Below are 18,084 nucleotides of genomic sequence, written 5' to 3' on the forward strand. Positions count from 1 at the left end.
CAGTTGTTATTCTAAACACAGAACATCCTTAAAATGCTTTCTTAAAAAAAGAGAAAGGCACATTTCCAAAATAAACACAATTTTATAACAGGCCTATACATCATTTGTTAGTCTCGCAACCTCCTTATGGTCATACCCTTCTTTGACACCCCTCGCAGCATTGTTTCAAATGATAGGGGCTGAAATACTTATTTTTCTTCTCCCTCTTTCTTGTTGCTTATTCATGGGCATTTTGGTCTTACCGGGCTTATTATTTCATCCCGGCCCTGAGGTCGATTTCTTTACCTTCTAACCACAGGTTATATTAATTTAAACCTATCCTGGTTATTTTTTAATCTGGTGTACCTCATACATACCTAATCAAACAGTAGGTCGCTTTGATCAATGGGCAATTCCAGAATCTTTCGATTTTATTATGGTTTCTACAAATTGCGAGAAAGATTTCATTAATTCACCTGGCACTCTCTCTTTTCAATCTACTACTTTTATATATTTGATATAATTTTACCTTATTCCTACAGGTATTTCTCTCAGTAGGGATGGATTCAATTATACTTCTCCACTCCTGAGCCCTCTGGGCAAATTGTCAATGTTCCTATAGGGCAAATGGGGTCATTTTATTGCATTTTCTCTCAAATGTTACCAACCTATTTCACATTTTTATTTAATTTTTCTCCTTAATCGGTTTCTTTTAATTAGTTATGTTCTTAGAGTATGGGGCCACCTGGACTAAAATTGTGGCAAGGTCTTTAAAAAGAATGACGCTTATTAGTATTTTATAATACTAACACACATGCCGTTTGCTCTTACTAGACTGTGTGTTTTCATTTGGTTGTAACTACCTCCTATTTCCTTTCACAAAACTAGGGGTTTACCGTTCCCTTAATTCTCTTGCATTATTACTCTAGTTATTGTCACTGGTCAAAACAGTTTGTTACCTGGATTATGTTTCAATTGAATCCTGTGGGGGACGGTCGTTTCTTTTCATTGCCCAATAAATTTTAAGGTTTGTTGTCCTGTTAAATAGGAAAGGGTTCATTAGCTCCCTACTTCTTTAAATTTTATATTATGCATCCTATCTTACTCTATATCGATCTTACCTTGCGCACTGTCCTAAGGGTGCCCGCTTTTATTCTTTGGCGGCGACTTCCGTTAGACACAGTGCTCTTTTCTAGTTCTATCGAAAAATAAGGAAATTATACCTATTATCTACTCTATACTGCTTAGGACAGTGGTTTCGGAGGTATATAACTGCAAGTTACGGATTTGACTGAAATCTACTTTCTCCTTTCTTCATGAAGTCTTCTTCCAATCGTCATGTGGGCGTCTGCACGGACCGTCCTTCCGGGCTGTAATGGCCATGCTTCACTTCGTTGGGGCTTTTATCCCCCTCTTAATTACATAATTAATAGTTTGATAGATTGCACCTGGATTTTTGAGCGTCACATCGCTCTCTTCTCTCCGAGAGTGCAGCGGCCATCTTATCATTCCTAAATTTTAATCGAGTCGTGCGGATATTATGTCGATTAAAATTTAGGAATGATAAGATGGGGAGAATTAAGGGAACGGTAAACCCCTAGTTTTGTGAAAGGAAATAGGAGGTAGTTACAAACAAATGAAAACACACAGTCTAGTAAGAGCAAACGGCATGTGTGTTAGTATTATAAAATACTAATAAGCGTCATTCTTTTTAAAGACCTTGCCACAATTTTAGTCCAGGTGGCCCCATACTCTAAGAACATAACTAATTAAAAGAAACCGATTAAGGAGAAAAATTAAATAAAAATGTGAAATAGGTTGGTAACATTTGAGAGAAAATGCAATAAAATGACCTCATTTGCCCTATAGGAACATTGACAATTTGCCCAGAGGGCTTAGGAGCGGAGAAGTATAATTGAAATCCATCCATACCTGTAGGAATAAGGTAAAATTATATCAAATATATAAAAGTAGTAGATTGAAAAGAAAGAGTGCCAGGTGAATTAATGAAATCTTTCTCGCAATTTGTGGAAACCATAATAAAGTCGAAAGATTCTGGAATCACCCATTGATCAAAGTGACCTACAGTTTGATTGGGTATGTATGAGTACACCAGATTAAAAAATAACCAGGATAGGTTTAAATTAATATAACCTGTGGTTAGAAGGTAAAGAAATTGACCTCAGGGCCGGGACGAAATAATAAGCCCGGTAAGACCAAAATGCCCATGAATAAGCAACAAGAAAGAGGGAGAAGAAAAATAAGTATTTCAGCCCCTATCAGTTGAAACAATGCTGCGAGGGGTGTCAAAGAAGGGTATGACCATAAGGAGGTTGGGAGACAAACAAATGATGTATAGGCCTGTTATAAAATTGTGTTTATTTTGGAAATGTGCCTTTCTCTTTTTTTAAGAAAGCATTTTAAGGATGTTCTGTGTTTAGAGTAACAACTGATGAGATAGGGCATGTTAGGAACCATGATGCAAGACACGAATAATGAAAAGATAGAGAAATCAATGTGTTGGGTAGTTTTGAAATTTTTGAGTTCTGTTTTATAATACAATACCTTGACATTTGATATGTAGTAATTGTATACTTTTCTGCTTTTAAATTCATAGTGGTTTTAAATGAAATATTGTCCTGAAGAAGGTGACGACTCATATCACCGAAACGCCGCGTAGACATATTTTGCTATACTTTGATGTACAAAAAATTTTGTAATTGTATTTTATTAATACATGTAACATTTTTTTAAAAATAAACTCAACATTTGTATCAATATACAATACATTTTGAATAGAAAATAACCCTTTTTGTGTGTGCACATTCTCATCGGTTTTATTTGTGATGTATTGTTTGTAAAAGTGTTATAATTGTAAATTTGTCAATCTCTATGCAACCTTGTATACAACATATGGCTCACCCTTTACCTTTGGTTTAAAAAAAACCCCTAGAGACCTTTGTCTCTTTACTTTCAAGTATATGAAAAGGGAATCGTCATTTTCTTAGAGTACCTAAAACCCCCCCCTTTTCATAAAAAGGGTTTCTCCTATAAATTTTTCAACCTGATTCTCACAGTTCTACACGTCTAAAGGACATCCTTATATCATTAATATACAACTTATAATAGATTTAACAACAACCTGTTAGCAGCAAATCTACAAAAGCATGTATCTGTTTTTTCTCCTATTGTCAACAAACACGTCAGCTTTATTTTTCACCAATTCACTACCCAATTGAGTCCTTTAGTCTGTGCTTAAGAAATGTGACTCTAAGTCAACAATGATCTCCGAATTCACCAGCTTTAGAATTAATTATATGTTTCTTTCACTGATGTAGCCAAAAGTACAACTCCTGTACATGCAGGAACACCATAACAATGTGTTGTACTATTATACCAGGAAAATATTATTCTTCACAGCTAAAAAGCATAAGACAATATTTTGACTAGGATCATAATGGCATGGCCATGCTAAAAATTGCCATTTGACAATATAAAACAATAAAATATCAGGGTCCTGTAAACACGCTGGGCAAGGGCAGATGTCTGAATCTGATGTTATCATTAGAAAAGTTTACAGAAGGAAAATAAATGTTATGTAAAAAGCATTTATGTATTTATGAATATACATGATGTTTTTCTAAAGCAAATCAAGGCAAAAGGCAACGGAAAGCTGTAAATAGTTCAAAACAAAGATACAGTAAGCAAGTATTTGGAGGAGTAGCAAAGTTGAGATAGTGAACGTGGACTATGCTGCAAAGTAGTGTGCTATAAAGAGGTGTGCCTTCAGCTTTTTCCTAAATTTAAGAAGGATTGAGGCGTTCTTTATAGATACATGGATGTTGTTTCAGTTCCTGGCTGGACAGATGGAGAACACCTCCTATGTTGTTTTTTTTTAGTTTTACAGTTTCTGATGTTGAACAGTCTACTGGTGTGTCGAGAACCTCCAGAGGTCAGTTTGTGAGCCAGATAGACATGGGTTCAATTTGAGCTGTGTAGATGATGAAGTTGATGTTATTGTGTTTTTATCTAGGAACCAAATCAATATTGCTATTTTATGCCCTTGTACGGCTATAATCAATAATATCCCTATAATGGCATAGGAATCAGATCCATATTTAAGTAAATAGCCTTTGCAGTCCAAAGCACGGCAGAAGCTACTTCCTTAGATTCCAAGAGAGCACAACGAGTTCTTTCGACACACCAAACCTCCAGCAACCTGGGAAATCCCCATTTGCTTTTGTTTTGATTTGTCATTGAACTCCTGCGAACACTAAAGGAACAGTCAGTTGTTAGTGACATCTTTATTGACGTCTTATGTCCAAACCTTACGTCAAACTCGGCACCTTTCAGGTATAAATATACCAACGTTGCCTTAAGCAAACACACGGTGGTGGTTTTGGAGCCGAGCAGCTATCCCCTTGCCCGAGAGCCCAGCTGATGCGAGAGCCCACGGACGCTGCCCCTCCTCTTTGACGCACAGAGAGAGACGCTGTCTTTTTTCCTGCCGAGAAATCCAGCTCCTGTGTTCTCAGCCGCCTTCGCGGGCTGCTGGGATATCGAGTCCTGAAAGAGAGATACCAGACCTCCTGCATTCTATTACCCAGGTACGGAGCCGACTAAACCCTTAAAGGGAATTCTTGAGTCAGATTCTTGGCAAAACCAACTTAACTTAAACTGCTACTTACTTACTCCTTCTCACGTATTAGGCTTAGGTCAGGTACACCGGGGTAGGCATATTTAGAAGCACCAGTTGAGTACGTTAGTCAATGTATATATGTATGTATATCTTTTATCCATTTTAAAGTATCTTATGGCTAAGAAACCATATCAATGCTTTTACAGTATTATTTCATAATACTCCTTTTACTGTACGCACTTTACTTTACATTAAGTATTGCAATTATGGCAATTAATTTCTCTTGCATCAGAAAGAAGACCGCTCAATAAATCACACCTTTTATTGAAAAACGCCTGTCTCTCTTGTCTTTGCACTCTGGTGAAACTAAGTACGCACATCTGACTGAGTGAAATAGCTGTCTATTGTTTTCGCACGACTCTAGAGATATACTCTTATTCTGAGGGAGCAAAGTTGTCATGTTATATGGTTGTCGGAAGCTAATCCCTTCTTGTCTATCCAGGGAGGTTAAACTCCTCCTCGTTTATTCGAGAAAGTTTCTAGTGACCTCTGAGCTAGCTGGCAAACCTTAAGTCTAATATAGTAAGTAGAGACCTAGTCGATCTCAGTCCTACGTCTACACTGCTGAATATATTATTCCAATGCGTAGAGCCTATTGGGAATATAGGAACTACACTACAATGTGAGCTGGCAAGAGGAGCTAATAAAGCTCTAAAAGTGTGAAAATATATGTACCTATATTTCATCTGTTTCTTAACAGAGTGTACTGCTCTAAATAGAGGTTTATCAATGGAAGGATGCATTGCTGTTCTGACAAGTCATATTAATCAACTTTGTTGGAAAATATTGGCTCCAGGTCAAAATATGTTTGTGCACCTAATTTGTACTTAGGTGTGTAAAAAAGCATTTTGTGCTAGTAAATGTTGCATGCTGATTTAGGGTGAGAAGGGTTATTAAAACGGGGCAGTAACATGCATGAAACGGTCACAAATACGTATGTTTGTGCATTCACAAATATTTGGAAGGTATCTTGTTTACCTGGAAACACATATAACTTACTCCAAATGCCTAATTAGGTCCTTTTCCAGAAGGGAAAAGGAAGGCTACACCCACCTAATAGCAGTGTAGACAAAGAAGTTTCTGAACTGGGGACGAGTTTTTGTTGTGGCTTTATTAACGTGTTTTCTTCAAAATTTGTTAACCCTAAATAACGTATCAGGATGTCCGACAGTGATACGTAAAATGTAAAACAATCTTTGCCTTTGTGCTTATTCTAAAGTTGGCCCTTCCTACCTGCGCGCAGACCCCACTAAAAGACACAGTGAAGTGCAGCTTTTCTGAGGGCTTTAGCAATAAACACTTTGAAACACTTTCGCTGGTGCACCCTGGAGATGCTTGCAGCAGGCTGCACATGCTCAAGTGACTTCAACATACAGGCGATCTACTCAAGTATTCTCTAAAAAAGCGCTACACCACTCCTGAAACACTCCAGAAATCTCTTTGTTTGTTAGGATGTGAAACCTCACCTGAGTCAGAACGCTTTTTTCCCCATTATAATGCCGCAGATCTTGATATATAAAGCATAAATACCTTGGAAACCAAAGAAAAGTTGCCCATCTTCTCAATCGGAACAGGAAACCCAAGGGTATAGATTTCCAACTTTGCAAAAAATTAGCTTAGTCAACTGGGCGCCACATGCTTAATGTGGCGCCCAGTTAATGCTTAATACAGAAGCAAATTCTGGAGGTAAAAATAATAACAGATAACAATCAAGATGACAGTACTGTCTTTCAGACCTATATGATGCATTGACACAAATGATGGACAGAGCTAAAAGGGAAACTCACCAGTAGAATGCAGATGTTCTCCATTGTTGCTGTGTAACATTCTTTCCTTTTTCAGCTCTTGAATGATCCCTTTATTTAAACACATATCTACATGCTTATTCAATTCAGAGAGATCAGTAGTCTTTTGGCACAGATTGCAAACTGGACAAATCAGACCCATGTCTTCTGAAAGTGTGGAAGAACAGCTCTGCCATGTTTCCTTCACATCTTCAGTTTCTTGAAGGTGTTCATTCTCATTTGAAGGGACTTCCATAGCAAGATGATTCTGCGGATGATGTGTGTTACTTGTAGGCACATTTCCATCCACTTCGTTTTCCTGCACACCATATTCTTTCTTACTGTTGCTTTGCTTAATGTTGATAACTACGAAGTTGTCTGTGCTATTTGGTTGTGTGTAAACCATCGTCTTGTCCGTGTCATTTTGTTGGCTAACAGCCAACACATTTGCTTCCATGGATGAGATATGGAACTCATTTGCTGTTCCCTCCTTACTTCCAACAGTATTATTCAACTTTGCCTGTGCTTCGCTGATAGTTTCCACCGCCTCCTTACCATCAGCATCATTATACGCGTCCCAACTGAGGCACTGGTCGATATGTCTGTTAAAGGCCTCTAGGTTACTGTTTTCCTGTTTCTGAAAGCAAACAGGGCATGTGAGACTTTGGCATTCAATTTTATCGCTTAACATGAGTGGGTCAGTGGTTGCCACCCCAGTAGATATTGGTAATCTTGTGCACTGTGACTTCTGCTCACCAGTAACAACATTTTTTGAATCGTTCTGTTGCCGTACGGCACGCTTCTTGTTGAAAAAGCTTTCGCCACAACCTTTTCCAGCAGGAGGTTGTGTGTTTTGCCTCGAAGTTGTTTCCTCTGGCTGAGAATGTGAGACGCTGCTTTCTGCATTTCGAACCTTTAGAAAATTGATAATACTTATTTGGTGGTGCTTCTTTTCCTCTTCATTTAGGAACCCTGACACTCGGACACCTGAACATAAAACAGAAAGAAGAAGGTACAATACATAACAAAAATGATGATTATCAAGCGAACAAATCTTTTTAAGATATTCACATTAATCGCTAAAGTGTTTTCAAAAACATTATTGTCTTGGAATTGCTGTCTTTGCGGCTTCTATTGTGTTATTATCCCAGAAGGAGTGTAATTAGTAGCTTGAACTGTGAATGTTAAAAGTATTGCTAATTATTAACTTTACTGCAGAGCCAAAGGGGGAAGAATTGTATAATTAAACATTTATCTGACCCTGAATAGAGCGTAGAAGTAAAATAAATACTTGAATGTATTGCACTGTTCCTACTTCTTTGCTTTTCCTATCAGGGCACTGTAGGAATGCAGGAAACAGGTTAAAATTCAAGAAGCTTTATTCAGCAGCACAGCATCATACATAGAGCTTCAGAGTCCAGATGCAACTGACTCAAAGATGCAGAATGCATCACCAGGAAAGTTCTGAGAACTAGAACATGAAGGACACAGGTCTCATGCCATTAAAGGGGAAGGAATAAAAAGGGAGAAATACAATGCAGGATGTAAAAGGCACTAATTTTATTGTCACGTGATTTTAACTTCAATTTAGACTCTGTAAATTCTATGTCAGGATCGGAGGCTCAGAATATGCTTAACTTTTCCTTTATATCCGCACAGCAGCTTTATTAACATCCAAAATACAGAAGACTTCAAATCCCATGAGTCTTTGTAACAGAAAAACAGTAACAACAATAGAGACTGTCTCATATAAACATAAGCAACGAACAGCACTTCCACTTTGCTGCTCAGCAGCCAGTTAAGTGCCTTTTCTTGCTATTGCATGTATGTTTTCTATTTGCCTACCTTGTTGGGTGTGGTAGCTTGAGGGTCGTTTTCTAACATACAAGTGCCTCGCGCTAAACCAGTATTTCGCGGTGTCCGGACACCAGCGTTTTCTTATTTGGGACGGCCCCACCCCTCAGGGAGGCCCTCGCCGCAATTCTCCTTCGCCTGGGTCGTTGATATCAGACAGGGTGATGCAGCGGTTTATTGAGGCGGTTATTCCTTTCCCTACTTGGGATTAAAGGGTACTCCCAGCCGTAGAGGGTCCGGGCGGCCTCTGTTGATGATCCTTCCGGCGTGTTTGGCTGGCATCGCAGGAATTCAGGGTGCGGTACGCTCCGAGCCTGAGAGAGAGCGGGGCACTGGCGTGCTCATTCCCGAAGAGAGGGAAATCCCTCTTGCATTCCTGACATTCTTTGGCGTCGCGCTGGGTAGCTCCGCCTCAAACGTATTCCGCGAGTGATCGCGTGGGTTTGGAAGCAGCACAAGGGCTTTCCTCTTCGTTTATCATTAAGGCTTGAATATGCTCATCGGCTCCAGAGTGCAGTTTTGCCATGGAGTGTGTTTCCCCTTCATTCCAGCCTTACACATAGCAAATAAGCATTAACCTCAAACAAGCCTTTGCTAATTCAAAGGGGTTTCAACTTCATTCTCCATTGTCTGATGCTCTTTTTTCTCACTTTGTGACCATGGCGGGCAAATTTCTGGATTCGGAGCTCGCGCATGAGGTGCACTCATTTGTCCCTATCCACGTGGAGCTTGTGGATGCAATTGATGCATCCCTGGAGATAGCGGTCTCCTCGGCGCTTGAACCCCCTGAGCCGCAGAATCATTGAACTTACGGTCAGGAGGACTATGGTACCCTCATCAGAGGAGGACAGGAGGGAACCCTCTTTTGGCGCAAGAGGCCCATCCAAGAGTAAAGTCTAGGGTAAAGCGTGTGCAGACCCCACTATGACCACCTCTTCTCTAGATGCGTCAAGGCTTTCTAAAGCGGCGTCATGATTACAATTCCCGAGAGGATTTCCGGTTGGGCGATACCCCGACCAAGATTCCTGACCCCAAGATAATGCAGAAGACAATACCGGGGTAGATACCGACGTACACTGTGACTCGGACAATGAACAATGTACGAGTAGACCCTGACACTAGGAATGGGGCACCAAGAAAACCCAGCTGGATGCACCTCAAACGAATGACACTCCAGATACATCAAGGATGCTGAATCCCGAGGACATCTATCACCCCGCTGTGCGGAATGGATACCGGCGCCCTCAGTGGCATCTTGTGTGGCCAGCCGCATCAGAAAGTTGATGGACCAAGAGGTTCACGGCAGACTGAAGGCAGAGTGTCTTCATCCTGCCTCGGTGGATAAAGTGGCTCACACACCAGAAATTGAAGCAAGAATGGCAACATTTATTACGAAGTTCATCAAAGACCCAAAAAAGGGTCTAGACCGCTCATGGTGGCCTTGCCAAGATAGGGTGCTGAATATCCTGGGGCCATTCGCTAAAATTCCAGACATGGTGGAGGACACCAAGAGACTGGCCATTTGATTGATCCCATGATACTCTCGAGCTGGGCCCAAAGGGCCTTACGTTTCCTCGGAAATGCAAATTGTGCACTATCAATGGAACATAGATGTTCTCTGTTGATAAAGATTTAGCCCAGACATGGTGAACTAACCACCAAGGAGGCTGGCCCGGCGGAGAAAGGAGGCCGATTCGGAGAACCATTCATAAAAGAACTGTCCAGGTTCACTTTCTCCTCTCTAGATAAAGCACAGCAGTCTATCAAGAAAGTTTTCAGTCAACAAATGTTTGGAGGGGCTGGGAGAGGTAGGGGGCGCTCCTCCGGCCAGGCATTCAATTCCAACCCTCACAAGCTCCAGACTAAACGTTACATGCTTTGGCAGGACCAGAAGAAGTTTGAGGCTTCTTCGAGAGGCCGTGGCAAGGGATGTGGCGGAAAGGGGAGCTTTCGTGGAGCCAACAGCACACCAGGAGGAGTCACTGGATACCCCTTCTTCCCTACAAGGGGTAGGGGAAAGTTGTAGTGGTTCGTGCACAAGTGAGTAGAGGTCACACAAGGTGCTGGGGTTCTACAGACGGTCACCGGGTTTCACATAGAATTCCATTGTACACTGCACCAACTGTCTCGACCACGACCTCTGGTCTTCTCGCAAGAGGAAGCGCAGGTGGTAGTCAGGGAGATAGTAGGTCTTCTCCAAAAAGGGGCCATCGTTCCTGCATCCCCATCCCAGAGGCTTTATCAGCAACCTTTTCCTGGTCGAAAAGAAAGACTATGGGTTCAGGCTAGTGCTCAACCTTCGGGACCTCCATCGATGGGTGGTTGACCGCCACTTCATATTGGAGGGGGTACATCATCTCAGAGATGTCCTATTACCAGGCAACTGGGTGGTTCAGCTCAACCTGAAAGACGCCTACACCAGATTGCAAGCACCATTCTCCCCACCTACCCCTAACAGACGCTTCCTTAAATTTCAGTGGAACAGCCCTCTTTACGAGTTCATCTGTCTACCGTTCATTCTGTCTTCAGCACCATGGTGCTTTACCAAGCTGTTATGCCAAGTCATGGAATGGCTCCGAACACAGGGTATGCGCCTCAAAGATTACCTGCACGACATCCTTCTGATGCACCAGGAAGTGTTAGTTAACCAACTTCAAATGACTTAAGCCTTGTTGAGGGACCTAGGATTTATCCTGAACGACCTGAAAACTGTACACTCCAGCGCAATGCAGGAAGTTCCTAGGGTTCGAACTCAACACCGTGCAGCAATGCCTGCGATTGCCCTAGTCAAAAATACACTTGATTTGCAGGGAACTGTGCAGTACGTTGGTGAAAGAAACGTTCTCTCTGGGGCACCTGGCTCGGATGGTCAGCCTCTTGTCGTCCTCAATCCAGTGGATTTATCCCGACTCCCTTCATTATCTGGCTCTTCAACGCATTGAAAACACAAAACTTATATTGGGGTCAGACCTATACCCAGCAGATTGCCATCTCCCCGGAGACCCGAGCAGAGCTGCTTTGGTGGTTAGAGCACATGCAAGCCTGGAATGGAGAGCCATCTTCGGCTCGGCTTCGGAACAGGTGATTGAATGATTGAATCGGATGCTAGTCACCTTGGTTGGGGGGCTCATTGCAAGGCAACTACCACAGGCAAACACTGGTCAGAATTCGAGGAGTCCCTCTGTATCAATTGTTTGGAGCTCCTGGCGGGTTCTTTCGCGATCCAGAGTCTAGCAGCCAACAAAGCATCCTACGCCTTCCTTCTAAAAATGGATAATATCTCCGCCGTGAGATATATCAATCGTCTGAGGGGCACGAGACCCAAGGTTCTGGCAGACGTAGCCAAGGACTTTTGGAACTATTGTCTCAGGCACAACGTGTCCGTCACAGCGGAATATCTTCCGGGAAGTCTCAATGAGATGGCGGACGGGCACCCCAGACACCTGCAAGACGTCAGTGCCTGGATAATGTATCCCCTGCTCTTTCAGAGCCTCTTGGTACATTGGGGTCCCTGTCAAGTGGATCTCTTGGCTCCATGTCTCAATCACTAACTACCCTGTTTCTTCAGCTGGAGGCCAGGTCCACTCATGGAAGTGACGAATGCGTTCCAGCAGGACTGGACTTCGTTTCGGGACATGTGTTTCCCCCCTTTTCCATGATCCCCAGGCTCACTGCACTAATCAGGAGACAGAAAGCAGAGGTGATCCTAGTGACACAGATCTGGAAGTCGCGAGACTGGTTTCGAGTTCTGCTGGAACTTTCCACGGACTTTCGAATCAGACTACCTCAGGCTCCTCATTTGTTGATGAACTCGAGCAGCAAGTTGCACCCTCTGGTTCAAGAGGGAACACTCACACTCATGGCCTGAAAGATTACAGGGGTCGTTGGGAAATCCTAGGACTTTCGGCGGGGGCTTTCCCCCTTATCAGAAAGGCATGGGCAGATTCTACAGTCAAACGTTACAAATGGGTGTGAGGGAAGTGGCCATGTTGGTATCTGCGACAGGGTTTTGATCCTGTGGGGGCAGATATAGTTCACATAGTGAATTATTTATTGGAATTGGTCGATAATGGCCTAGCCTACCAGTCAATTAATGCCAGTCGTTCTGTAATCTCGGCAGGGCATGTTCCCAGTCATGAGGTCCCGGTGGGAGAGCATCCCCTGGTTTGTAGATTGAGGAGGGGTATTCGGTTGTTTTTCACTCCGAGGAGAGAGTACTCATCTTTATGGGATGTAAACACTGTCCTCAGACTACATCAATCCTGGCAGGATAACCATTACATTTCACAGAAAGAGAGAATAGGAAAGCTAGCCATGCTTTTGTGCCTGATCTCTTTTAAATGAGTATCAGATGTGCGAGCGCAGGAAATATCTTTTTGTATCTTTACACAGGAAGGTGTGTCATTTACAACTGCCCAACGCAAGAAATCCAGTACTAGTGTAGTTCATCATCTGGCGTTTCCGGATCACACTAAGCTGTGTGTGGTACAGTGTCTTAGGACGTATGAGGCCATGACAGAAGAGTATCGGCCCCTGGTACCTCCCAACTTTTTCTGTCATTAAAGAAACCTTTCAAATCGGTCTCATCGATTGCCCATTGGGTGAGAAGGATACTGCAGGAAGCAGGGGTTGACACATCAACCTTTGGAGCACTTTCCACAAGGGGTGCCATGAGGTTGACAGTTTTTTCACTGGGGAGTCGTCTGGAGGACATCCTTAGAGCAGCAGATTGGTCCTCAGACTACACTTTTAAAACTTTCTATTTAAAGCCTATCTCCCGCATGGCCTCGCTAGTAGTCAATTAGCTTTGAGCTAGCATAATCTGAGCCTCCGGTTCTGACATAGAATGTAAAATTTCCTAGCTGTCGTGAAGGAAAGTTTTAATTCTTTTAAGGATAAGGAGGTGAGGATTATCCCCTCCCCCCCCCAGTTTGTTTTTCATCTCTCTCCCTACTCTTTTAAAACTTTGATTGTGTATTGTTTTTAGAAAAGACCTACTCACCCCTGCTCTCAAACAGCGTTTTCAGCGCTGCAACGATTCCATCTCCGCCATCACCGAGGGCGAGGCACGTCCTTAGACACGCCCACCTCAGCTGGCCACGCCCCCTGATATTGACTATAAAAAGTGCGCGAAGCTGACAGCGCGACATTATAGAACTGCGAGTCTCCTGAGGCGGAAGCCGGGAGTGAACCCTACTCTTTTAAAACTTTGATTGTGTATTGTTTTTAGAAAAGACCTACTCACCCCTGCTCTCAAACAGCGTTTTCAGCGCTGCAACGATTCCATCTCCGCCATCACCGAGGGCGAGGCGCGTCCTTAGACACGCCCACCTCAGCTGGCCACGCCCCCTGATATTGACTATAAAAAGTGCGCGAAGCTGACAGCGCGACATTATAGAACTGCGAGTCTCCTGAGGCGGAAGCCGGGAGTGATCCCTACTCTTTTAAAACTTTGATTGTGTATTGTTTTTAGAAAAGACCTACTCACCCCTGCTCTCAAACAGCGTTTTCAGCGCTGCAACGATTCCATCTCCGCCTCACCGAGGGCGAGGCGCGTCCTTAGACACGCCCACCTCAGCTGGCCACACCCCCGTGACGCCCTCCCTCTCAGGTATAAACCATGTGCCTCGCCAGGAAGCGCAGCGGACGGGCGCAGCGGGCGCGCCGTCTGCGCGCCGAAGGCGCGCCAAAGGCAAGCCCGTCTGGGCCCGTCCGGGCCTGGACCGGGCCTAGGGCCAGTCCCCCTGTCCATGCCGCTGATTCTGCACGTACGTACTGGACCAATTCCCAGCTTCATTCTCTTAATCCCTCTCTCTGTGCGGCCACTACCCCCTGCAACCCTATCCATCTTGAATCAGCTCCATTCCATTGCCCTCAATGCAACTTCACTCTCCCGCCCTTCCCTTCCCATTCGCTTTCCTATCCCACGCCGCAGCTCTCAGCATCTAACCATCGGATGCTGAAAGCAGGCTTGGTCAACTGCCGGTCTCTCCCCCGTCATGCCAACGACATCTGGATGTTGATTTCCTCCGAGGAGTGGGATATTTTATTCCTCACTGAGTCTTGGATAACTGACTCCTCCTCTCCGGACATCTATCTAGCCAGTCCATCAGGCTATGACATAAAATGTGTTAATCGAGCTGGAGGTAAATCGGGAGGCGGACTAGCAATCATCTTTAAATCCCATTTTCAGCTGACCATTACCAAACTTACCAACATTGGTATCATTGAAGCCCTCTATTTCTCAGTATCCGATTCTGCGGCTGTTATTCTGGCTGGCTCTCTAATCTACAACCCCCCCACGGCTGCTTCCCTTTCTCTTACTGCTCTCACTCACCAGTTGGCTGATCTAGCCCTTAAACATCAATACTTTCTAGCTTTAGGTGATTTTAACCTTCACGTTGACAATTCCCTCTGCGCTAAAGCGAATAATTTACTGGAAATCATGGACAGTCTTAATTTCACTCAGTTAGTCACCGGTCCTACTCATGTGGCGGGTCACACCTTGGACCTTATTTTCGCTAATTTCTCCACTATCACTGTCTCCCCCTCCCTTCCTCTTACATGGTCCGACCACTACCTTATCCCTTTTTCTTTGGCCTTAGACCGTAAATCTATCCCTCCTGCGCCCAGGAAAGAGCTGGGAAGGAAGTGGCACAAAGTCACATGCGCTACCTTGGACCCGATATTCCACTTCCAGACGGATCATCTATCCCCGGATATCGACTCGAATATCGCCAGGCTCAACACCGCCCTCATCAATGCTATCGACCACATTGCCCCCAGAAACTCATCACCTCCACCAGATCCCGCCCTTCCGCTCCCTGGTTCTCCTCCTCTCTCCGCGAGGAAAAAAGCAGCTGTAAAGCACTAGAACGGAAGTGGAGACTAGATTACGATCCTGAAGCTAAGCTTGCCTACAAGGCGGCCCTGAAAAAATTTCTCAAACATAAAAAAATAGCCATGAAAGATCACTTCTCGCTCCAAATTACCAAAGCCAAAAACTCCTCAAAAACCCTCTTCTCCATCGTTAAAGATTTCATTACTCCTCCGGCCAGGACCACTCAGAACTCAGCTCGTCAGACCCTATGTGAAGGACTCTCGGACTTCTTCCTCGAAAAGATCAATAAGCTCTGCGTCTCCTTCCCTAAAGGGCCAATGCCTCGGCCTCCGTCAACCGATTCCCCTGTCTCACCGTTCCTTCTTGCCTTCAATAAACTTGCTCAGGAGGATGCTATCAGACTACTCATTCATTGCAAGTCTGGTGCACCCTCTGACCCCGTTCCTGCCAAAATTATGGGTGAACTGGCCCCCTCGTTAGCCGACCCTTTCCTCTCCATCTGGAATGCCTCTCTGCACCATGGCTTTTTCCCCACCACCTGGAAGGAAGCCTTGGTGATCCCTATTCTAAAAAAGGCAGATGCCGATCCCACAGTTTTTTCCAACTACCGCCCCATTTCCCTCCTTCCCAAACCTGCAAAGGTTCTGGAAAAAGCCGTGCAGCTGCAACTCACAGAGTATTTGGAAAACAACTCTCTACTGCACGACTCGCAATCTGGATTTCGGGCGGGATATAGTACTGAGACGGCTCTGCTGGAGGTCTCGGAGACCGTCCGGGAGTGCGTGGACAGGGGCGAGGAGGCCATGCTAGTCCTCCTCGACCTGTCCGCTGCATTCGATACGGTATCCCACCCCATCCTCCTTGACCGACTAAGACATATGGGCATTGGCGGCACTGCCATCAGTTGGATCGAGTCCTTCCTCTCAGGAAGAAGTCAGAGGGTGCTGTTGCGGCCTTTCAGATCGGAGGAAAAACCCTTGTCTTGCGGTGTGCCACAGGGCTCGGCCCTCAGCCCTCTGTTTTTTAACATCTATCTTGCCCCACTGGCCGGCGTGGTGGAGTCCTACGGAGTCAGGGTGGTCTCTTATGCTGATGATACTCAGCTAGTGTTCTCCTTTAGAGACCACTCTGACTCCGCGTTCTCCAACTTCCGCCGGTGCCTTAACAACATCAGTGGCTGGATGTCTGAAAACCATCTAAGACTCAATGCAGACAAAACAGAGGTGCTGTTTTTTAACCAGAAAAATTCCATCCCCTCCTCCTGGTGGTGGCCCACGGCACTCGATCCAGCTCCCTCTCCCGTCCACTCGGCCCGTAACCTGGGCTTCCATTTCAACGACTCCCTATCATGCAAGACTCAGATTCAAAAAGTGACCTCTGCCTGCTTCCTGAAGCTGCGCATGATCAGGAAAATCCTCCCCTATCTCCCTCTGGATTCCCGCCGTACCGTTACCCACGCTCTCATCACGTCCCACCTGGACTATGCTAATAGCCTCTATGCCGGAGCTCCCCAATACTTGATTGACCGGCTGCAGATTGTCCAGAATGCGGCGGCGAGGCTGATCGGTAATATCTCCTATCGTCAGTCAGTTGCCGCATATCGTAGGGAACTGCACTGGCTACCTGTGGCCAGCCGTATCCAGTTTAAGATCCTTACTCTGACTCATCGAGCCATTAATGATCGCGGACCAAACTACCTAAAAAAACGTGTGTCTATATCCCGCTCCATCAGATCTCTGAGATCCAATGACCTATGCCTTCTGATCTCTCCCCGATTCAGACTATCTAGAATGGGTGGCAGAGGATTCAGTGTCATTGCTGCAAAGTTATGGAACGCGCTGCCAGTCGATCTCAGATTCTGCCCCTCCGAATCTATCTTCCGGGCCAGACTCAAAACTTGGCTCTTCTCTAGAATCTGATTTATTACGCTACTCCCCCTCTCTGTTCCTTCTCTCCCCTCTGAGACTTAGGTTCTAGCGCCGGGACACCCCTTCGGGGGTAGCTGTGCGCTTTATAAACTACATAAAATAAATAAATAAAATAAAAAATCTTTGTACCCTCCCTGAAAATCTGCACCATTGGCCGTTGGATAAGTATAACTGCCTTATGAAAGCTAATGTTGTTGATGTCTGTCATTTACCAGGGTACTTGGATTTTTCAGTGAGTTATGACATGTTTTTCTTTGACTCTTTTTTTATGAATGTATATTCTTTTCTTATATAAACTGTGGTTTGACGTGCTGGTAGATGTTCCATTCTATCTGATATGGTTCACTTTGTTCTTTGCAGGGTCGGATCAGATACAAGACAATTAAATGGAAAGCGGGATAAAATCTCTTGCCATCAGAAAGAGGAAGTGCTGTTCCTTGCAATTGTTTATATAAGACTGCCTCTATGGTTGTTACTGTTCTTCTGCTACAAAGACTCATGGGATTTGTAGTCTTCTGTATATGTGATGTTGATAAGGCTGCTCTGCGGAAAATAAAGAGTTAAGCATAATCCTCGCCTCCGCATCCTGAATAGAATTGAAACTTTCCTTCACGACAGCTAGGAATTTTACATTCTTCTGTCTACAATATACAGATGACCTTTAGCACATTCCAATTAGTAGTGTGCAGCCACAGAGACTTATTTTTGAGATAATTTTGACAACATTTCTTAATTTAAATCTAGAACATTTGATGGGAGCTTTTTTTCATTTGACATCCTGTGCCAATTTACGCACTGCTTGTATGCACGTGGGCCTTTAGATGATAAATCCTTTCTATCTTAGATTTATTTCACACAACAGAGGGCGTTGGTACAAGAACAGAAAGCGTTAACGTTCCCCATCTGGTCACCTTTATTCTACCTATCAAACTATCACCAGAAAATAAATCAACTGGAAAAATAGAAAGCAGTGGTTAAACTGAAGACTAGGTATACCAC

At 44.1% G+C, this 18,084-nt stretch overlaps 1 protein-coding gene across 3 annotated transcripts in view; it reads right to left on the minus strand.

The window, feature by feature from the left end:
- Positions 1 to 18,084, minus strand: part of POLK (DNA polymerase kappa) — an 869,741-nt gene that overhangs the window by 52,460 nt on the left and 799,197 nt on the right. For 2 of the 3 annotated variants that reach the window (XM_086960763.1, XM_086960764.1), the window contains one exon: positions 6,466 to 7,449. The exons of the other annotated variant lie outside the window; for it this stretch is intronic. In XM_086960763.1, the coding sequence (XP_086816889.1) occupies positions 6,466 to 7,449 (984 nt within the window). The remainder of the gene's footprint in view (positions 1 to 6,465; positions 7,450 to 18,084) is intronic. 3 annotated transcript variants of the gene reach the window in all.

Source organism: Lissotriton vulgaris, chromosome 3_1 (genome assembly GCF_964263255.1).
Source record: "Lissotriton vulgaris chromosome 3_1, aLisVul1.2, whole genome shotgun sequence".
Taxonomy (NCBI): Eukaryota; Metazoa; Chordata; class Amphibia; order Caudata; family Salamandridae; genus Lissotriton; species Lissotriton vulgaris.